The 23,963-nt window shown below is 36.5% G+C and overlaps 1 protein-coding gene across 1 annotated transcript in view; it reads right to left on the bottom strand.

The window, feature by feature from the left end:
- The window catches only part of ABCA13 (ATP binding cassette subfamily A member 13), a 181,466-nt gene that overhangs the window by 61,943 nt on the left and 95,560 nt on the right, over positions 1-23,963 (bottom strand). Inside the window, exons 42-46 of the mRNA XM_065053420.1 lie at positions 10,478-10,724; positions 9,457-9,546; positions 8,787-8,859; positions 5,740-5,858; positions 4,679-4,766 (exon numbers count right to left, since the gene is read on the bottom strand). Coding sequence (XP_064909492.1) covers positions 4,679-4,766; positions 5,740-5,858; positions 8,787-8,859; positions 9,457-9,546; positions 10,478-10,724 — 617 coding nt within the window. The remainder of the gene's footprint in view (positions 1-4,678; positions 4,767-5,739; positions 5,859-8,786; positions 8,860-9,456; positions 9,547-10,477; positions 10,725-23,963) is intronic.

The following is a 23,963-nucleotide window of genomic DNA, read 5'->3' as shown; positions in this document are numbered from 1 at the left end:
CATTGCTAAGAAACTGATGTGTCCCAAAACCAGATACACTGAGATTTGAGTTTAGCTTTGCCTCTGGAAATCTAGTCCACTTCTGTGCCTCATTACCTTTAATGATAGTGCCTTTGAACCCACATTATCCCTACTTAAAACTAGATCAAATTATTGTGTATGTTTGTTTTCAGTTTTAGTGCACTGTTTAAAATCATCTTTGATTCTACCCATTCATTCCACAGCAAACTTTCATCTCCGCTTTTTGTTTATACAGTTAAAAAACTCTTAACCTTTCCCCATTTGATATCAGCTATTTGCTAATCTGCATTTTGTACATCTCAGGTTGATGCTGAGCAATTCTGACTTTGTGTCTAGATTCTGAATCATATTGCAAAGTGCACATTCTAAAATTACCATCTACAGAGTTACATTTTGGAAACTTCCCTAAAGATTATTTTCTGATCTCTCTGATGCTGTTCTCATCTTGTGCATTCCATATATATGTGCCTCTTCATGATATTGGTGTAAACTTCCAGGATTTTGTTTGTTTGTTTGCTTGCTTGTTTGTTTAATTTACTTGCCAATAATTCTGCTTTTTCTTTTTTGTAGTGCCCAGATACAGTCGTTATTTGGACACTAGTATCAGACTTTTACTGGTTTTCCTGCCGCATTCTTCTCTGTGTTTGCCAGTGCAGGTTGTCCAATCTTCAGTTCTATTTCTCTCTCTTTCTAATTATTTTCTTTTGATTTATTTTAATGACTACCTACTTATTTGGATCTCCACATTGTACTCTGTTGTGAGGCAAGGTTTACAACAGTCTAACTGCCCATTCAATTTCCTCACAACTATTCTATATCATGCTTTCAAACACCAGTCTGAGCTCCACTGTCATTTGCAGTAAGCTCTGTTAGTAATTATTTTAAAAACAAGCAGCTTTGGTTTACCACTGCTCTTGCTTGCATTACCTTTCAAGTTTTCTACTCTTCTTTATGTGGCCTTAACAACTGCTTGAAATCTCACCAGTGTCTTATATACTCATGTTTGGGGTTTTTTTTTAAAAAAAAGAGAAAGAAAAAAGAACTAATCCCAAAATCTTTCTTCCTTTGCAAACTCATATGCAACTTCTTTGTTCTCCTTCAGTTCAGTTCCCAAAACTACTACACAAACTAGATCACTCATTCTTTAATCAGTAAGAGAGTTCTTTAAAGAAATAAAGTGAAATAGAACGTAAGTGTAGTAAGGAAAACTGCAAATTTTGGCACTATTGGATCTCCTGTGCAAATAGCAAACAGAGCAAAGAAACATAAACAAGTGATCAGGGGTAACCAGTATTTCTCACTCCCTCACACACCTATTTCTTATTCTATTTTTTTTTAAAATAGTTATGCCTAATAGAAAGTTATACATACACAATGAAACTCCACTGCAATTGTGTTCATTGTATTGAAAAAAAAAAGGCAATTAAGAATAACGCAAAATTCCGATGTCACATCCTCATTTAAATGAAGCAGGGCAAAGGTTTCAGGCATTCTTAGAACATCTTAGAAATATAATAATGTAACCAATATTAAAAATAAATAAATAAACATTGTGTGTAACAGTACATTTCAATATCTCACACGTTAATTAGAATTCTTCCTTCAAGCTACAGCATGTAGCTTAATCAAACCACCAGAAAAGAACCAAATTGAAGATGGATATTTAATTATTTATAATCTGGCAAAAGAAGCATTTGAGGTTGCTCAATTCATCACAAGATACATTTAAGCTCTCTTTTCTAAACTCTTGTGGCTTATTCTAAATTGATTGCAAAGGTAAAACATAGAAAAGGAAAAATATCAGTTCCTGCTGAAATATCTTTCATATTTTTTGTGGGCCACACAGGTAGTTATTTACAGAGGGCAGAAAAGAGATGAGCAATGGAAAAATATATAAAGGTGATTAATTTTTATCATTATTATTTTGTCCATGGTTGATAAAGTCCTATCCAAGGTAAAACACAGCCCCTCACTACCTTATATATATTAATAAGTTCTGTAAAGACGTATTTTCCATCATTCCATACCGTTTTTACCTGCCATCAATATTCCAGAATAATTCTAGACTGACATTTTGACTAACCTATGGCTTATCAAGACAAAAGGATGAGGAGGGGCAGAGAAACCCCTGAGCATTGCTAGACCAGATTCATGATGGGGAGGCAGAGAAAAGGGTTATTAGACTGGAAAGATGTAACTTCATCTGGACACTTATACTATTATAGTACTTTACTGTAAAGCCTCAAATTCCAACCTTTGATATTGGAAAAATGCACACTTCAGAATCCCAAGTAATCAATACAAATTGCCTTTCAGGACTATTTAAAATTATCACATGTTCTTCCTATATTTATGTTACACACAACATCAACTATGAAACCATTTTGGAACACTTTTTGTGCACATTGTGAAAGGAAGCCAAAGAATGTACAATCATGAAAACACAAAAAGATTGAGGAGGAGCTGTGCTTTTGCCACTTTGCAGTAATCATCAATTAATGTAAATTATAAATGTTTTTAATCAGCCATGTTTCTCATGTGACAGATATATTCTGTCTCATGCATGCACACATACATACTCTTTGTGTTAATGCATATACAATACACACGGTATATACAGCACGGTATGATTAGGTTAAGTAAAATAAGTATTGAATAAGTATTTTTAATTGGAACTGGAAAAAATGTAGGCTTTTTGACTGGAGAAGAAAAATGGTTCAGAATGGTTCAGGAGAAAAAAAGATTCAGAAAATTTCCCATATGAAATGAATTGTAAAGTAAGTCTCTTCAAATGCAAATTTCTCATTTTCTTTGATACAAGGCTATGTAAATGGTACATTCACTGTCTCATGAACAAGCCTGAAAGGTCAAAGTAAAAGTCTGGTCATTAATTACTGAAAGGTTAATGCAACAATTTGACATTGCAGCATTTGAAAGCCACTTCCAGGAGGTATTTTAGATAACACACTGCCCTTTATAAATTTACTCCACTATTTTCTTTGGGTCTGAAATGTGAAGCTCACTCACTACCAGTGTAACCATTATTCACCCCTGTGCTGATGGCAAGTGGAACTCTACGCCAAAGACAGTTAAAAAAAAATAAAAAGACCCTGACAAAAACCACAGTGCATGCATGTCAAAACAAGAGTCTAAAATGATTAAAGATACATAGGACAGAAACAGCAGTCAGAAAAACACATCTTACTGCAATCCTCTAGGACTTCAAGTTCCTAACGAGGGCTGATGGAACTAGAGTTCAAAGCTACAAGAGATCTGGGGTAGAAAGGAAGTCACAAATGACAAAAATGAAGATATAATGGAGAGTGTGTATATAAGATAGAGAGACTTTTAACCATACTACATAGAAAAAGCATTGCAAACAGGCGGTGATTTTGCAAAGCTAAATCTAAAATTATATTGGATTGGAGAATATCTGTATGTTGTTTTAACACATGCTTGTTTTAACACTTTGTCCCAAAATGGATTTTGGGATAGAGCTTATTTACACTGTTCCTTTGTTCTTCTTTTTATAAGAGCAAATAAAATCTATGTCTCGATAAAACAATTTAAGGGCAGAAGCACCTTTCTATCCCATGATAATCTGGAATCTGGAAAGTCCACAGCTTTGGTTTAACAAGTTGTTTTGCCTCAATTACAAAAATAGAGACCACTCACTTGTATTCTTTAGTGCTCCTCCAAGACTGCTGTTCCTCAAGTCATTACTGGTCTACATTTGAATGGATCTTAGAAGAATCTTTCAAAGCATTCCCAAGGAAAATCAGACCCCTTGCACTGATAATTGCCGGTTAGCCTTTGGGTCCCGTCCCAAGCTATCACAGTATGAAGATACTATATCATTCCACTGCACACCAAAAGGACACAAGGAAAAGCTCTATATTTCAATTGTGCTTGGAACAATCCTTACTTTTCCTGGCTTCCGAGGTAGCCCCAGGCAGAAAACAAAGCCTCTGTGTAGCACTGCAAGACAGTACGATCTACTGTCAAGGAGAGATTCTGATTTTGCAATCTGACTAATGTCAGGAAGGCACACTTTGGTTTCTCTGGGATAAAAATGGAAAGTTACATTTGAAAGGGGGACTATAAACACAGGGTGGCATATTGGTTATGCAGAAATAGCTGCTCCAAGAAGCTAACTAAACTTGGCTTTTTTTCCTTTTTTTTTTTTGGGTGGGTAGAGGTGGGACAGGACAGGGTAGGAAAAGAAAGAAATGTAGCAAAGGATTCATTGCAGGAATTAATGAAAAAAGCATCAATAATAACTCATTTTTGAGATGTTCAGTGAACATTTGTCAATTCTAACATTTACTTTTTGCAGAAAACAAAAACCTAAAAAATAGTTCTAAAGGTGAGCTCAGACTTTGAAGTAAGTTCACAGGAAAGCAAACAAACAAACAAACAAACACCAAAAGAACACCAAACCATATCATTTGACTCATTGAAAACTGCTTCTCCAAACACAGGAGAATACTTCAAGAGTTATGAACAGAGAAGTGGATTATAACAGACATCGTTTTCTCCCAGTTTCTAAATACAAGGATTTTATAATATGTAATGTTACACTCACATGCCGTGAAGTCTGCAGTGTGAATAATTAAGCAACACAATACAAGAGCTGACACATACATGCAACCCTTACCTTAGCCAGAGGCTTAGGTTTGGTGTTATTCAATTTTTTATCTTGAAGCTCAAATGTTTTCCTTCCTCCAAAAGACCAACCACCATATCTGGTAATAGAAAATAAAGTAATAACAAGTTATCTGCCTTAAGCTTAGCAGTCTTTCCTTGCAGTGACAAAGTGGCAATTAATGATGTATTTTTCAACTGAAAGTAAAACTTCAACCCTTACATTCCATTCTCTGTCAAAAAGGAGAAGCTCAATATACTCTTGAATCAAGAGAACATTATTGCTCTTTTCTGGCAAAGCGATTCCCTCAGATAATAATTTTTAACTTTTGAAAGCTGAAATCCCTGAGCCACAGGAGAGTCTATGAGCAAGTGAGATACTACTGACTTTCAGAAAAGTCTTAAACAGCTTGATTTCTCCTACTCTATTCATATTCTAGCTCAAATATTTTATTTTAATAAGTTTACCTCTATTTTTATCAAATCAGGTATACTTTTACACTTTTTTAATGCACAAATGGCTAACACTTTCTTCTCCTCGATAAAATTGTACTTGGTCTAGTATTTGCACTTGTGTCAAAGACAGTGGTTGAGCTGTAAAGGCATGTAAGTAAACCTCAAAACATACCAGATTATATATATAGCCTTTTTGTCTGGTGTCACAGAATATGAACTCTTGCCAGGGAGATACCAGCATTTTTAGTTCAAATAAAAGATTAATCGGAGCACATTCACCTCTATTTGTTTGAGTCTCTGAGGAATGGAATCTACATTGTCTGATGTACACATGCATATACATTTTCTTTCTCTGAGATGCTGAATTAACTTGTTGTGTGGCAAAAAGAGCCATGGCATGCCTACAGGTAATTATCATGCAACTGCTGGAAGAAGATCTGAGAAATGACCATGGAGGGGGTTCCAGGTTACTTCAGCCTGACTTTACACCTTGGTCACAACAAACAAAGACAAATACCCCTTATATTTTCAGTGATGCAGATCTATGCTTTGGATCAAGAAGGACTGAGGATTTTTTATACATAAAGGTTAAACAAATGTTAGATATTTTAAGGTTACCTTGCTTTGTTGGAAGGCCTCACTAAATATTCTTCCACAAGGAACCCTGAAAGATTATACAAAATATGTCCTTTCTTATTCTTCATATAGGGAGCAGACATATTAAAACTTGGACACATCTGAAAAACAGTATACATAAAATAAATAAAGCATTCTTAAAAATCTGTGGCACTACACTTAGTCAAACTTTTGAATTTTTATGTAGATTTTACAGCTTTGCTTTTCAAACTGATCTGTCTTACTCAGCTTTGATGACTTTACAATAAATTACATATGGTTTTATGTTTATAAGACATTTCAAATAATTGTAATTGTCACCTACATTCACCTTTGATTTCTCTTGCAGCCCCGTCACTTAGATTTGTTTTGAAAACATAAAAATTCACATATAAGTATAGAAAGCTTTACAACAAGGCAACTACAGACTTGTGAGTCTCACTTCTGTGTCTCGCAAAATTATGGAGTAGGTTATTCCGGTAGTTATTGAAAAACATCTGAAAGACAACACAGTCATTGGTCCCAGCCAGCATGGGTTCATGAGGGGAAAGTCCTGCTTAACAAACTTAATTTCTTTCTGTGACAAGGTTACCCACCTAGTTGACCAAGGGAAGCCTGTTGATGTGTACTTTTTTGATTTCGTTAAAGCCTTTGATACTGTCTCTCACAGTATCCTCCTGGACAAGATGTTCAGCATACAGCTGGGTAAACACAAAGTGCAGTGGGTGAGCAATTGGTTGATGGGCCCGGCTCAAAGAATTCTAGTAAATGGGGTTATGTTGGGCTGGTGGCCAGTCACTTGTGGGGTTCCACAGGGAATCATCTCTGGGCCAGTGTTCTTCAATGTCTTCATAAATGACATAGACTCAAGACTTGAGGGATTGCTTAGTAAGTGTGGTGATGACACAAAACTGGGGGAAGCTGTTGACACTCTCAAGGGCAGAGAGGCCCTGCAGAGAGATCTGCACAAATTGGAGAACTGGGCAATCACCAAGCACGTGAAGTTCAACAAGGACAAGTGACGGATTTTGCACCTGGCCAGGGACACAGCAACCCTGACTGTACATACAGACTGGCGGATGAGATGCTGGAAAGCAGCTCTGTGGAGAGGGATCTGGGGGTTGTGGTCAACGGCAAGTTGAACAAGAGCCAGCAGTGTCCCTGGCAGCCAAGAGAGCCACCCGTGTCCTGGGTGCACCAAGCACAGCATTGCTTGGTGCACCCAGCCGAGCTAGGGAGGTAATTGTCCCGCTCTGCTCTGCACTGGTGTGATCTCACCTGGAGCACTGTGTGCAGTTCTGTGTGCCACAGGATAAAAAGATATTAAGCTACTGGAAGTGGAAGCCACATGAGGAGCATCTAAAGTCACTAGGCTTGTTTTGTTCAGCCTGGAGAAGAGGAGACTGAGGGGAGACCTCAGGGCAGCTACAGCTTCCTCACAAGAGGAGGGGGAGGAGGAGGAGGTGCTGAGCTCTTCTCTCTGGTGACCAGTGACAGAACCTGAGGGAATGTCAAGAAGATGTGCCAGAGGAGGTTTAGGTTGGACACTAGGAAAAGGTTCTTTACCCAGAGGGTGGTGGAGCACTGGAACAGGCTCCCCAGGGAGGTGTCACAGCTCCAAGCCTGGCAGTGTTCAAGAAGAGACTGGACAACACCCTCAGACACATGGTGTGAACCGTGGGGTTGTCCTATGTAGGGACAGGAGTTGGACTCCAATGATCCTTGTGGGTCCCTTCCAACTCAGGACATTCTATGATTCTGTGAACAATGAAAAAGTCAAGACTACTATTCACTTGTGCCTGAGAAGAAACACAAAAAAGGCACCAGATGAATACAAGATGAAAAAAAAGAAATCTCATTAATGCAATATGTTTCTAAAAATTTCATTGATGAACTGCAGAGAAGAATACAAGATGTTTTCTGATGGTTCAGTGGGATATTCTCATAACCAAAGAAAAGGAGACCAATATTATGATCAGATATCTCACAAGCCTTATAAAGTACATTACATATATCAACTGCAAAAATTTAATACTTATTTGACATCTCAGCCCTACATGAATTAAATTTCCCTCTCAGATATTCTCACTGGTACATATTTTGCCACCACTGTCAAGTGACTTTTCTCCTTTGAGCTTTCGTGGTTAACGGCCCTCTCCCTGTGTGAGTTCCCATTTCCATTGTATTTAAGCTTCTCATATTTTAAGTATACTGTTCACTACTATTAGAGGTAAATTTGTTCCTTGGCCAGCAAAATAAAAGTTTAGTCTTCTCCTTCCACTTCTCCCAAAACTGTATTGCTGTATTTCAGATGCAGCTCTTACTCTAAACATTTATATCTTTATGAAGGAGAGAACTTATTTGATAGAAAGGTCCCACCCAGGGAAATATATTTGTCACTTCAAACACAGCTTCACATTCTTCTTTGTTATTCAACCTCACAGCAAGTCAGCAGGAAATCTCACTACTCAAAAAGGTCAGAAACTCGTTATCTTTCTCAAATCCTTTCTTTCCTGTTTTATTTTCAAATACACAATCCAAACCAAAACAAAACTCTAACAATTAAATCTCATTCAGATGTGGATTTCCTGGTAGCTTCTATCAGCTAGAATCACCTGTCCTTCTTTTTTGAAAGTAGGTAGCCTTCCAGATGTTACAGAAGTGTTATGTTTTAACCTTGTTTAATTGAGGTTTTTTGTAAGCAAAGTCCTATTATATATTTGAAGCAAAGCTGAATCTTCTGAGAATAGTTCAGTTCTCTGTGATTCCTATTATTTCAGATTAATCTATAGCCATTTCTAGTGCATACATAAACACACACATATATATACACAACAAATGCTGCAAACTCTTTCCCTGAAGACTTCTGAACACATAGCCCAAACATCAGATGAAACAGAAGGACTCTCCAATTACAACAGTTCAATGCTCTGAGGTTTTATTTCCTCATACTTTTCTCTAGCCCTTCAAAAAGAAGACTGAAGGCATTAAATGTAATACACACACACACACACACATAATTTTTACATACATAACATAAAATGGCATACCTCTTGTTCAGCCACACATCCACATAAATCCTCGGGTGATGTAGGTTCCATCTGCCAACATGAATTATTTTTCCTAATGGGAATAAACATAACAATAGGAACAACCATTAAATGAAAGGAATATAGTACTTAACAGAAAAAATCCACAGAGTAATGACAAGATCTGGCATCTGAAACACCTTCTCAGTATTTTGTCACAATGGCAGCTGTATCTAAAGCCATATCAATTTTACTTATTCGTATCAAAGTGGATTCACTAAAAATATTTATAGAAATAAAGCAGCAAATGAGCTGCATGCCTTGTGTTTGGAGCAGTAAGATAAGTAAAGCATGGTCACTACTCTGCATTCCTAATTTTGGAAATCTGGAATGCTTCCTAACAAATACTGTAATTATTGTCTAACTTCTATTCATATGGAAACCAGACTTGATCAAAATCCTCCAGCAATTTGTCAGAAAGCTGTCACTGACTTTTAAGAGATTTGGATGAGACCTTTAACAACGAAGCTTGCTTAAGTACTTTACCTGGATCCCAACTGTGTCATCAGAACAGATTTGTCTTTAACATTATGCTGCCAAAAAAAGCTTAAGATAGTCCACATTACACGGAAAAAAATATTGAAATTACAATATCTACAATTTAAGAAGTAGTTACATAATTCACAGTTACCCTTGTTTTGAATGCATGCATGTGCGATCCCAATCAGAGAAATATCTCAGTAGAATCTGAGAAAGGTTTCCTAGGTTATCATCTTCAGTGCTGTTTGAAGTGGGCCACAGGATGGGTCAAAAAAAATAGTGGGGGGGAAGAAAAAAAAAAAAAAAGAAAAAGAGACACAAACATATTAATATGTCTAATTCTATCACATTTTAGGTTCAAGATCCAAAAAAAATAAAGAACTAAAAAATCCAGGCATAGAACACATATCAAGACAGCAGAGTGATATCATTTCAAAAACCCTATGTGAACATGTAAAGAAAATTCAATACAATCATGGCTAAACAAATCTCAGCATCTCCCCGTGGCCATCTTTCTCTTTATAAACATGCATTCCTAACAGCATGGTTTAAGTGCTTTTATGTTTCATTTTAAAATTTAAACAGTATCATGTTATGTTTGTGAAGATATTTGTCCAGTAGAGAAAGTAACCTGTATGTGATACACACTTGATACAGAATAGTTCAGAGCTGAGCTATAGACACCGTACATTAAAAACAAATAAATAAATCTAGTTGGTTCTGAAGTTGAATATATAAAAACTAGAGGGTGACTAAGAAGGGCACCAGCCTTGGTTAATACTGCTTGACACTTTCAAACCTGAGAATGATTTTGAAAAAATGGCTATAGACTTAAGAAATTAGTTAAAATGAAGCATGCAAGGGCTTGTTTAGATACACTTGGACATTTACATATAAATGGCCATGACTGGTGCTGAAAATAATTACTCTGTTCAAACTGCTTCAAAGCCTTTCACCTTTCTTCCAGAAAATCCTTTGCACAATGTTTTTCCTAATTTTATCTCTTCCTCCTAATAATCTATAAAAATGTACTAAACATCTGAAAAATAAACAGCTATTGTAAAAAGTAACCTATTATTTTTCCTAGAATGCAAATAGTCTTTAAAACATAAGAACTTAAGGGTAAAGGTCCCAGAATACTAGATGTTGATGGTGATGGACAAGCCTTTTACCTAAAGAAGGATTCTGCATTGTCATAAAGTCTCGGTGTCAGCTTGAGAGAAGGATAATCAATAGCCAGTGGTTTCACACTAAACAAGGCCATTGCCAGGGCAACAAAGAGGACAGGCAGCAGCACATTTGAAAGGCTTCCTCTCCAGTCTCGCCCAGCATGGCGAAACCTCTTCATCAGAAGGGCAACAATCTGTGTGAGAACAAGATGGGCTCCACGTACACTTGAGGCTCCCATAAGTGAGATACCTAAGTGAGACAAAAAAAGAAAAGTATATTTATAAAATAAATAGATAGATAGATAAAATTAAAGATAGATAAAATTAAACTCTTGTGGGCTACTAAACCTACTATGTTCTCCTAGATGGAATAGCATAATCCTCCCCAGTATAACTAATTCACTCTTCCTATAAGGGAAAACAAATATTTAGCTAACACATTATCTCTATAGCTCCCCTTACACAGCTAAAGAATACTGAATCTTTATCTTCCCATGGTCCTCACAATGGTACAACCATTCCTTGTGCATCTCCACCTTTGCTCCTAGACAAATGACTATGACAAAAACGGCCTGTATTAGCACTAAGGTTTTTATCCACCTTCACTGAAATCAGCAGCAATTTTCCCACAGGGATTTCAATTGGACACTTTCAGAGTATGTAATAGACGACTGTAGATGCTAGAGACCTGGGTTTTCATAAAAGCATTCCCTTAATTTCTCTGTTTATATAGGATTTATGAAATTTTCTAATGTGTCAGACAATGAAGTTTTCATAATCCCCTCTCATGGGTTGTCCCCCACATTCCCTTGGGAGTGTGTCCACAACTTATTAACATCTCATTAGTGTGTCCACTACTTATTAACATCTTATTAACATCTCTTATTAACTTTCCTGATAGACTCTCCCTTAATTTAATTTTATTGTTCTTTGTTAGACATTTGTGAATCACACCATTTTGCCTCCAATTTAGATCCTAATGCCTTTTAGGTCTATGTTGACTATTGCCATCTTCTCTTACTTGTGGCCTTGCCAGCCTGAATATACTTCAGTCTCTTTTCTTCCTTACAGCACAACAGTGTCTGGTAAATTGACTACCGCAAGTATTTGTACTGCAGCAAAACTGAATAGCCTGTTAATCATAGTGCTAAAAGACATAGTATATTTTATGATCCCTTGTGATTTGCCCCTTACTACCTTCCCTTCTGTATATTGAAACCACTCTAAGCAGCATGTCCATGTTGCACTGTAACAACTACTTGTATAGGAGATTTCAAGTAACCTCAAATTAATTGTTCTTCACTTAGCACAGGTTTGTTTTTTTTTTCTGATTTACTAGAACTTTAAATACAGAAGAGAGAGCTGGGGGACAAACAGGGGAAAAAATAGTTAGAAAAATAAGTTGAACTTCTGATAGTGTGGCCATTGAGTAAACCAGCACAAATTCTGTACTCTACAACATCTGGAGTGTGAATAGTAATCTCATTATTTCTTATATTAAAAATTATGTTAATTTTGCCATGAAAAGTTATCACCAAGTAGACACATTGTGGGAGATTGTGTGTTTTAGGGTTTGGACCTAAACAAGATGAAGAAGCCAGGTGAGACAGGGCTTCATGGTGAAACAGAATACCTTGTGTGGACCTCTAAAGGGGCTAAGACTTTTGGAAAAAGATAAACATCACATCCTCCTCTAAGAACAAAAATGAAGACCCAGGTAAATACAGGCTAATCATCCTCAGTTCCTGGGAAGGTCACAGACCAAATCCTCCACAAAACACCTAGGATATGAAAAACAATAAATTACTTGGAATAGAGAACATGGATTTGGTAAGGTTGGACCATGCCACCTGAGAGTTTGCCATGAATACAGAACTGATGGTGAATAAAGGAAGAGCAGTGGATGCTGTTTACTTCAACAAAGTATGTTGACTTGGTCTCCCACAGTGTCCTTAGAGCAAATGGGGTGAGGAGGGCTACAAGGACTGCTGGCCAGTCTGCCAGGCACCACACCGTGGGCTGTGAGCAGTGGAACCAGATCCAGCTGAGGAGTGGTGGTTTGCTAGGGCTGTCTCTAAGGGATGATAATGAGCAAAACACTAACAGTACTTGTTAACACACACACACACTTGTGAACATCAGGACCTGGAGGGGATCCACACTGTTTGGAGGCATCTGTGGGTCAGGCACTGGAGACAAAGAGAATGTCCCATCAGCAGGAGCAGCTCTCTGGCAGCACCCAGGGAACCCAGTGGCACCAGGGAGCAAAGTCAGGGGAAGGGCAAGAAGCGAGAGGTGCCAGCTGGAACGTGGAAGCATTTATGTTCCCCACTCAAGAACAGTTACATTTTGGGCTTGGAACCTGTTTTTTCTGTGAATTGGACTAGTAGGATAAGACAATCTTAGTAAAAAATAAAAATTAAAAAAAAAAGATATTTTAAAGCAAACTTCTTATGAATATTCTTTGATTTCTTTGATTTATTATGGTAATATTTTCAATAGTTGAGTCAATAGAGAAATTGAGACAATTGGAAGGAAACAATTTTCAAGGGATGAGTGTGTTTAGAATAAAACACATCCTGTAAGTGTTTCCACCCGAGCATCACTGAAATTGGAAAATACACCATCTCTCATTTATCAAAGTAGTGAAATGCCAGAAAAGAAGCATAGAATAAGATATTTGCAGTAGTCGCAGACCTTTTCCTAGATTATAAGCATGAAATATAAGTGAAAAATGCTTCAAAATATTTGCCCCTTTGAATCTCTGAAAGAGGACTATGACATCTACTTTCTGGAGGCAGAACACAAAACCAAAGCTGCCATTCATTCTTGGGTTTTTTGACAAATGGAATGGAGAGATATGATAAGAAATTAATTCAGAATGCAATAAGAAGAGAAACTGTCATCCCGAATAAAAATAATTGTCCATTTTGTGCAACATCCTGACTCTTACTCATTATTTCTAATGCTGGCCAGCCAAGATACATCACAAGATGATGCAATAAACCATTATATTAAAAGTATGTTTGCCTCAGGCACTTATTTGTAAAATAATTTGTCTCTTTTAACAAACAAATAAATAAATATTTAATTCTGATTGAGAAAAGTGATGAATGTCTTTCTGAATCATCTTATATTTCAGTCTTCATGACCTTGAATTATGTCACTCCTTTGTGCTTCAGGTAAAAACCCAAAAATCTTGTTTATCTGTTTTGAATTTATTCTATTTGATGGTACTGGATATGCTCTTAAATCTTGCTTTAGGTGGCAGTTTATAGAAGTTTCCAATCTTATCTTCTGCATAAAAAATCTCAACCTTTCAGCCTCCTCTTATAAAAATCTTTATAGTTCTAATCACCCTCACCACTTGCCTCAATTCTCCTTATAATACCACTGTATCATTCCTGAGATATATTGTGTTATATCAGACATGCCTATCAGACATGGAAACTACTGATTTATACAACAGCATTGTGCTTTCTTGTACTGATCTGCTTGTCTTCTTTATGCATCACACCATTTTGTCTGACTTTAGCCACACTGTGAAAAGTAGCCTGTACCGGGCCTTCCACAAAGCTATATACTATTCCTGTGTACACTTGCCATTTAACCCTTCATGTTTCTTAATACTACATACATACTCTAATGTTCTTTTAACTAGAACCTATAAAAGTAATTTTTGCTTCATAATACTCGTAAGCAATTCACCACCTACCTTTGATATGTGTCAGGAGGCATAAAAAAAGCACACATTTATGGGAAAATGGTTTCTGATTACCACCGATAATCATAAAGGCTAAAAGACAAAACCAGCTGACCTCTCTGTTATGAAGTCAATTTTTATGCAGAAAACTTATGGAACTATTCTCATTAATAATTTAGATCATTAAATTAAAAATCTGACCCAATGTTAGAAGTTGTCTTGCTTGACTTACAGTTGCAATTATCCACAAGAAGTGCAATTATGTTCACAATTAGGTTGTACTTTCCAATTCATCCAGACTCTCCTTTGTATTATGGAATAGATTTTTGCCACTTTCCAATTCATATAGTTAATATCAGGTAGAGGAAAACAGAGCATAAGTACTAGAATTTGGGAACCAAGATTATTAAAATCCTTACCTATAGATTGCTCTACAATTAGGAGCAGAACCAGATATTGTAAGAGTGTCTAACTAGATATAAGATGGTTATTTTCTCCCCTTTTTTTGCAGTTCCAGAAAATGACATCATTCTAAACCTTTTCCATAGCACAACAAAAACAGGAAAAATGGGATACGCCATAGCTATGTTAACAGCCAGGGGTAGCCATTTACAATTCTGCTTCTGTCATTTTGACATTTAGACAAGTTGTTTAGTGGAGGTCCAAATCTTAGGAAGATAATCCTGAAACTGAAATACCCATGTAAAACAGTTGAGCTAGCTCACATGAAGCTGGTTGTATTTGGAAGGAGTATATATTTATTAGCTTATCAGAAGTTCTGTGCCAACAAGTAGTTCTAGGCTGAGCTGGAGATCTGCCATCACTCTGCATTTCAGCACATGACATACTGGCATAGGTCAGTGCTGGCCCACCAATCTGTGCACAGCATTCCATTAGCAGACATAAAAATGTCCTTCATTTTCTACATATCTGATTATTCATTATAAAAGTAATATAATCTTGATTTTATTTCCAGGAGGATTTTGAGAACTGATTTTCATGTAGGGCATGTGAATAAAAAGCACTTTGACAGTGTGAGGTATCAATGGAATGCCGCTAGTCTGTGTTTCATACTCTGACTGATTATTGTTTATATTTATTAATAATAGGATCATGAGCCAACTCCATACATAGCTGGTCAGAAAAATCTATATTTTGAAGGGGATTTCACAAGATAAATCATCTTTTGGCATTTTTAGATATAAAGCTTTCCATTTGCCCTCAGAGTGTTTTTCACTTTAAGCATAGTGAAACTCTTTTCTAAATGTTGATTAAAATTTTTTTGTCTTAAGAATTTTCTGTACAGAAAAGTAAAATTTCATCAAAACTTACAGTTCCTCCTCCCTCCCCCATATATATATATATATATATACATATATATATATATATATATAATACTGCTTAAACCAATTCAGTGACTTTTTTTTAAGGGAAAAGTGGTTTAGTTTGTTTTGTTGTTTTTTTAATTAAAAAAATCAGCTTTACATTCTGGGTGCCAGATTCTAGAATGGGATTCTGCACGGGCCTGCAGATCTTTGAGAGAGAATAATAAAGGTCTAGGTAACTGTAGAGTTCACCAGTAAAATTAACATATTTTAAAGCACTGGCGTCAGTCACTGCACGACCTTGTGGAGAATCCCCTTACAAACTCAAATCTCCCAAGCCCTTTTCCTCAAGTCAGACAGTTGACTGATCAGAGGATTTCCTTCCTTTATCTAAAACATGGTTATTGTTTAAGATTCAATATGTTTGTTATTTTAGCACACTGAAGACCGCTGAAAAGACAGCATGAAGTATGTAACTGATTCCTACTGGAAAATCAAGAAAGAACCAACATAACCAGAAAAAACTAGTCACCTTCTATTTAGAGGAAATACATTCTAAAGTCAGTCCAAAACAGCAGCTATGATGTACCCACAGCAACATGTAAGAGGCCAAAGAACAGGTAGCACACTACCAGATAGAGGCAGGAACACTTTACAGTACCCTCACTCATCTGGTTGAAGGGGACATACATCTTATATTCACTGGCTAAACGAAAGACAGAGGCATGTAAAGTGCTTTTGTGCAGAAGGAAAAGTCTAAAACATGCAGGAGTCAGAGGACAAAAAGCCTTCATTGTAAATAATTTTCTTTACTGCTTCTTGCTGCATTGTTATCAATTCAGTGACAGAGGTGCACCCAAGCAACAGTGTTGGATCCTGGACATCATTGTTTGCATCCAGGATTTTTATTCAGGTTTGTTGCAGGGGGTAAACGCATTGTACAGACTCACGTAAGGCACATAATTAAATGGCAATGAAAAACACACTGCTAGTATCCACAAGAGAAAAGGAAAGAAGCAAGACAGAATTATAGCAGGGTTTTGTACCCTTCCTTCCCATTTATTTATTTTAGTTTTTCACAAAGCACTTTGACACAATCTGAAAAATGTGGAGTCCAAAACACAACACGTGTCAATTTGTTAACAAATAAATGAGCTGCATTCTTTTGCTGTTGTTGTTTTTGAGAGAGGAGGAACAGTTAAAATGAGGAATTTTCCAGGCACATTAAATATGACAGATACAAACACTTGAAGCACCAATTTAAAATACTGCACTCCTCTTGCACACTGATGCACCTTAACCCTACACCTTTTACAGCACAGCTTTGGGATGGCTAACTAGCAAACTGAGTAATAATTTAAACCAGGACTAATTTTTGGGTACTGAATAATCCAACCAAATACAATGTATTATAGTTATCAAAATAATGAATGGAATAGAATGCATTACCTAGATTCTCAACAGCTCATTAAATGGATATATTGCCTTTGCTGAAATGGTCTAAGCAGTTAGAGGTGAAAATGTGGAATCACAGCTTCCACAACGCAGACATCTCTGCAGCAAATGACTACCCCAAAAAGATTGATTCCTGCCCCCAACATCTTCAACTTTTGTACAGATTACTAAGTGAACTTGAACAGAGTCCATCCGAATCTACCTCTTCTACAGCAGTCCAGCATCAGAGTATGCTGCTGTTAAGACCTATAAAATAGTCAAAACATCAGACTTTTACTGTAAGAAAGAATCCAACTGAAGGTGTTTACTCATTCTTTCCAGATATACCATAGCTTTATCCACATTATAAATATCATCCTTCTATTTCAGCTCGACTTGTGTTTTTCAAAGTTAGAACATGCTATTTCCTGCCTTATACAGACAAATAGGTGAGCACTATTGAATGCAAGCCAAATATCTCTTAGCAATTATATGAACTAGATAAAAATTTAAAAATTATATCCCAATTTTCCCTTCCTTTACATCTTCCCAGGCATACACAACTATTTATAGTAGACGTTTTAATTCTAGAATATGAAGTATTAACTTAGGCATCTATAATGCCCATACAAGACATAAAAAGGGTAAGCTAGCCTCTTGAATTCATATTTAACTAATACTGAAAGACATATAGCATTTCATGACTTTTTTAACTCTTTATTTAATGCAAGAATACCCAGTCTCATACCACTGCAAAAATCCATTAAGCTTTCTCATCACTCATATCAAAATAACAGAAAATCCTCTAAAGACATAAATGCCACACCATGCAGCAGCACCTCTTGTATGTATGTATAGATAAGAATTTCAGAACAGACGTGCATCACAGATGAACTTGGGGAAGCAAAAGCGTCAAAATGGCATTTAGCAAGTAAATATGATAGTTAGAAATTTACTGAACTGAGACTTCTGCTTTTAATTTATGGACCTGACATATAACCATTCCTTCCCAAATCTGTTTGTCTGTTTTATCTACTCATTGCATTGAGCCTAAAAACTAGATTGCAAACTGTCAAAGGTAGTGAGAATCTGGTTTTTTATCCTTACTATTAGTCTGTAGGGTGTCTGGAATGACAGGGCTTGACTGGGTTTCCAAGGTATCGCTGCTACTATGATAAACAATAATAGCCACCACAACAGGTAGGAAAAAAACAACACCCTAGTTGCTGTTGAAGTGCTAGCAGGTGTCAAAACTACACTTGTTGTGTTTACTGCTATGAAAATTGGTAGGCACGTAGCCATAACAGAAACTCAACTGAGTTACGGTTTTTGGAATGTAATATTTTTAGTGAATGATAGAACCACCTACTCCAGTTATAAAAGTACTGTTGTAACTTTCAATGATGGGAATTAAATCTCTGGAAGCAAATAACCACCAAAGATTCAACCAGGTGGACAGAATCGGATCATGCCCTGAAAAGGAAAATTACTGTAATTTTGGGAGTCCTAATTATTTGATTCTGATTTTCTTCATTATTAACTTGCAACATAAAAAATATGTTAATTTCAATTTCCAGGAAATAATTTTCCAAATAGATATGCTTTTATTCTAGTATAATCTCCCCTGAAGTGACACACCTGCAAAGAATTGCCATGTGGAGGAGGAGAGAAGTAGAGGAACAGCTGAAAAACAGGCACAGAATTGTGGCTACAAAACGGAAGTTTATTTGCACCTTCTTAAAAGTACAAAAGAGGAGGAGAAGTACAGTCTGTCAGAAATGTCAAAAAAAGGATGCAATTGACTTAACATCTCTCTGTCTATATATATATATATATACACACATATATCAGACTTGGCAGAGAGAAAAAATACGTTTGTACATGTTCAGGCAAACATCCATCAGATACATCTTTGTCGGGGATTGGCTCAAGGAGCACAGACATGAGTCCACCAAGCAACTGTACGAGCAGAGCCCATTTTAGTTGACATAAGTAGGCCTTAGTTAGCTTGTCTATTAGGCCGTGGGAAAGGGGGGAACGGAAAAGTACTGACTAAAGCAGGGTCAGGATATTTTTGAAGAGATAAGAGTCAGAAGAATGTGGGATGCGCATAGCTAGCTAAACCCAAGTAGGTGGAGTAAGTAAATGTGCTTAGCCTATTAGATAGAGACAAGTATGCATAATTATGGTATTTGGTATAAATGCACGCCATCTCGGGCAATAAAGTTGAAGTATGCTTTATCACTCATATTGGGTCGGCCGCATTTCTTCCTCCGTCCGCTCGGGTTTGGAACTCTGATGGGACTTTTCTCTGCACATCTTATGTTCTAGAATATACCCTCTTATTACAATAAGTAGCACACTTTTGACATGAGTTCCTTTTCTCTGTAGAAGTGTAAATCAATACTCAGAAAGCTGTTAAAAATTAACTCACTGAATTCAGCCTGTAGATTCAGGCTACATTTCAATACTGAATCCAATGTAGACAGTAGGGCTAAAATCCACAATCGTTTTCCTGTCTTTGGTGAAGATTTGGTGAAAAAGCAGGACAGCAATACAATCTGAGTGTTCTCTCTACCACAGCACTTAACATTAAGGCTGAGACTTAATGCTGAATATCTTAGCATTTTCAAACTAGAAAAACTGAATGTAGCAAGGGTTAAATGAACTATATATTCAAACCAGGTGTTCTCAAGTATTTCCCATTGGTAATATGCTTCCCAAAAAGAGATTTTTTAAGTTATCTGTTCAGTTTTGTACTCCAGGTGGCTTTTGTTATGCAGCTGCTCATTTGCAGTGAGTGGCCTTTAGAGGCACTCTATAAAGCACTCTGGAATAAGCCTCCTGCAATTGCTCAGAGAAAACTCGGGCAACAAATAGAGTAAACTTCTCCAGCAGGGCAAAGATTTCATCCTGTTGGACAAGGACATTCTTAGCCACTTTAACTTTTAGAATTTGTGCAAGTATTATCTTAATATGAACAAAGTACTTGGTCTAAAATATTGCAGCTTCCATAATCAAGAATAATTTTAGACACTATCTCTACTGGAGTTATTCTATTAGCAATAGAATTATATCAGAGTTTGTGCAGGGGAACAATTCAAAACTGAAAGATGACTGAGTTCGGCAGGAGGCAAGTTTTTTCAGACCCACAGGTATAGTAAACAACTGAAAAATGTATTTGATGAATAATCTCTTTCCTCAGGCATTCTAGCGTCTCATAAATAAGGGTACTAAACAACTACAAGGATCTTGATTAACAGAACCAACCGTTCCATTTTTTCTAATGTCTCCAATGAATACGGTAACCTAGATAAACTGCAAAATAGAGCAAGAGACATAAAGAGAAAAAATGATGTAAAAATTTCCACCTATACAAAAGCCCAGAACGAGGTCTACATATCATAGTCTCACTTACATATTTCAAATCAGGAATTAACTGGCAATGGTGTAATATAAAAATCTTATCAAGATGTCCCTTTGTGACCTATACAAGTTTACTGCATGAACAGTTAGCAAAAGCGCAGTTTAGGACTGGCTGCTTGGCATACTGCCTTTCATACTGAATCTTTCTTCAGAAAACTGACCATTTACATTAAATTAGTTGTATAACTGCAACAGCATTAACAAAGCAAAGTTTTATTTTAAAATACTTGTGTGCATGTGTGTATACACACATACACTATCTTCATCTGTAAAAAATATATATACACACACTTGGGGGGGGAGGAAAAAAACAAAAAGCAAATACAAAACACCAATAAAATGTGTACTCTATCTGTAAGCTAAAGCAAGGCAAAAAACCACCAAGATTTACTTTATATATAAAACGTTTGTTTATTTGCTTGCTTGTTTGGTAAAAATTACTTAGGAATCATTACAACATGAAATGGAAGACAAGCAGTCCTGCAGAGTGGAGAACAAGACTCCTGAATACTTCCCTAAAAGACAGGATTTTAAAAATACCATGAAAGATCATAAAGCCTGTTAATATCCTTTTGCATGTCTGCAGCTGTTGTAACAGCCTCATCAAAATACAAGAACTGTGAGAAAACAACAAGAAATCGTTGAGTGCAAAGCAAAGGTTGGAGAGAGAGTGACAGAAGGGAGCACTAGCTGGCTAACTTATCCAAGAAGTTCAAAGACATAAAAGCTTTAATAGCACTTCTGTTGCTATAGCTATTCTTATTATATATACACTAATAACCACACTTTGGCTTTTTAAAACATATTACCATAATTTTAGTCTTCATATCATTTTACGGCAGTGAAATTCAAGTGTTATGTATCACTGTGTGAAAAATACAATTTTAACCTTCTTGAATTTTCTGCAGTTTAGCTTCACTACATCTCAAGTTCCAACTTTATTTTACTTCGAGAAGATATTAGATGCAATGGAGGTATCTCCCAAACATTTCTAAGACATAGAATGCTACAAAATTAATTAATTTGCCTCTTCAGTGAGATACCTGAACACCTTAATTCTGTATTTTTCATCCCTTAACAATCCCATTACTCCAGTTTCTAGCCTATTGTCTGCTTTTGCATATGCTCCGAGTACTTTGTTATTTTCTGTGGTTAGCTAGTCACCACTTAGACTTTCTTTTAGCTTTCCTGATTGCTTTCATATGTATACTACCTGCTGTAGTTCATGATCATTTTATTGGACTCCATAGAGTTGAGTTCTCCATTTTCTCAGGGCTGTTTGGCTCCAGTGCTCTTGTAATACAGTCATTGCTAGTCCAGTCTAACCCTTTTTCTGCATGCTCTGTATACATCTACAAAACACTAGCCATCAATCAAGTGTCCCAGATGTGTAGAAATTAATTATGCATTTTCTGTATTATAATACATGTGTGTATTATGCCTGCACACATAGGCATTCCCTGATTTTAAAAGAAAATGTTAACTGTTCCCACCAAAAGGTGAGTTCTATTCCAAGTTTTTTTCCTTTGGAATAAAACTTAAAATTATGAGTAAATCTTCCACAAAGGAAACAGAAAGCGCTAGAAATTACAGTGTCCTTTAATTGTAATTGCTACAATTACTTTAATTAATGGACTGTTACTTATCTCTAGTTTTTGGATTTAGAAAGAGTCAAATAATTCTAAGTTTATTTTACATTATCGTGGTGCGTTCACCCTGGCCAGTAGCTAAGCACCACACAGATATCTCTCATGGTCCCCCTCCTCCAACAGGATGGGGGAGAGAATAGGAAGAGAGAAAGTGGGAAAACTTGTTGGTCAAGATAAAGACAGTTTAAGAACTGAAAAAATAAAGAGCAAAAGAGAAAGAAAGGAAAGGGAAAGGGAAAATTTTAAAGAAAATTGATGCAAAGGCAATCACTCACCACCTCCTACAAGTGGACGGATGCTCCGCCAATCTGATAGTAATGGCTACCTCTCAGAAAAAACTCCGCCCTCAGTTTTTATTGCTAAGAATGACACTACATGGTGTTGAATGACTCTCTGGTCAATTTGGCTCAGCTGTCCAGGCCATGTCCCCTCCAAGCTTTTTGTTCACCCCCAGCTTACTCACCACAGAGAAAGGAGACAGAATGGGAAAAACAGAAAGCCTTGACACTCCAAGTTCTGCTTAGCAGTAGCCAAATCACTGTTTTAGTCACAAATCCAAAACACAGCACTATAAGGGCTACTATGAAGAAAATTAACTCTATTCCTGATAGACCCAGTAAAATAAGACACTGTAAAACATAACTAGAAAATATTAAAGCTCTGACTTCAGTAAGATATTGTCATATTTTGCTGAAGTGATGTCTCTTACTTGCCTTTGGCATTGGTCATCAGCCTAAATCATGTACTGATTTTTTGGAGTTTCGTTTAAGAATGGACGTGCACACAGCTTCAACACACCTCCTCGTCTGGGAAACAGGAGACAAGATTTTGGTTTCTACACAATCCCGATTCCTCAGGGGACCAGTACCAGTAAAGGATAGCCAATAGCCCTGCTTGTGCTCAGATCGATGCTTTGTCAAAGCAGCTGTCTAATTCAAATTCTTTTACAAATCAAATAGCAGTATCCTGTGATCTTCTCAATAATCCAGCTGTTTGCTCTAGGGGGTTTTGAAAATTCATTTGAATACTTTGACAACAGAAAGTTTGACTGCCTTTGAATTTGCTTTCAAAGACAAAATTATACAGGTCAAGCTATTGCCCATGGTGTATTCTGGCTATCTTTGACAATGATGGATACCTTCCATGACCATTTCCCAGATCCTTTATGCCTACACTTCACAACTGTCCTTAATGATAAATGACAGTCATCTGCAATGAATGACAATTTTCCAGTACTTTTATCCCCAAAGAAATGGCATTATCATCACATTTTCTTGTTATGATTTATCAGACTGGAAAATACAGTCTCTGATTACTAGACTCTTTATTAATGTAATAGCTTAAACAAATACTAAGTTAGGTGTTTTGAAATGTGGATGGTAAAATATATCAAGTTGTTAGGTACAGTATGCTCTGTTTTCATTACTTTAGGAACAGTAAATCTCCCTCTTGAATGAAAATGCAATGTGGAGAAAACAGACTGTTTTGATTTGAAATTGGTTCAGATATCCGAGCTGCACCCTGAAGAAATATGAAACTTGTCATTATAAAATAAAGGGATACTCAAACCTGTACTTTGAATGGAAGTCTTGTTCTCACCACTCACAGGAGTGGATATTTTATTTGCTTAGTGAGGTTTTTTGCAGTATAGTTATGTATTCACTGATTCAACAGGGACTGAAATTGTTCAGCAAAAAGAGCCTCTGCAAAAAGTCATCCAGTAAAGTTTGCACTTCATGAGAAAAGATCTTATTTTAGGCCACGTTTCCTGGCACTGATTACTCATTACTGGCAGATCCACTTGAATTTATCTTAACAAATAACACAAGCTTTGTTCAAAGTTATTATTTCCATTACAGTAACAATTAAGGTCCAGGACCTCTCTGTGCCCATGTTCCAAAGGAAAAAAAAAAAAAAAGAAAAGGGACAGTATATAGAACAAAATGTTTGAA

Source organism: Columba livia, chromosome 2, assembly GCF_036013475.1.
Source record: "Columba livia isolate bColLiv1 breed racing homer chromosome 2, bColLiv1.pat.W.v2, whole genome shotgun sequence".
NCBI classification, from domain to species: Eukaryota; Metazoa; Chordata; class Aves; order Columbiformes; family Columbidae; genus Columba; species Columba livia.
The sequence above is the reverse complement of the archived record's forward strand: the minus strand, read 5'-3'. Positions and strand labels throughout refer to the sequence as shown.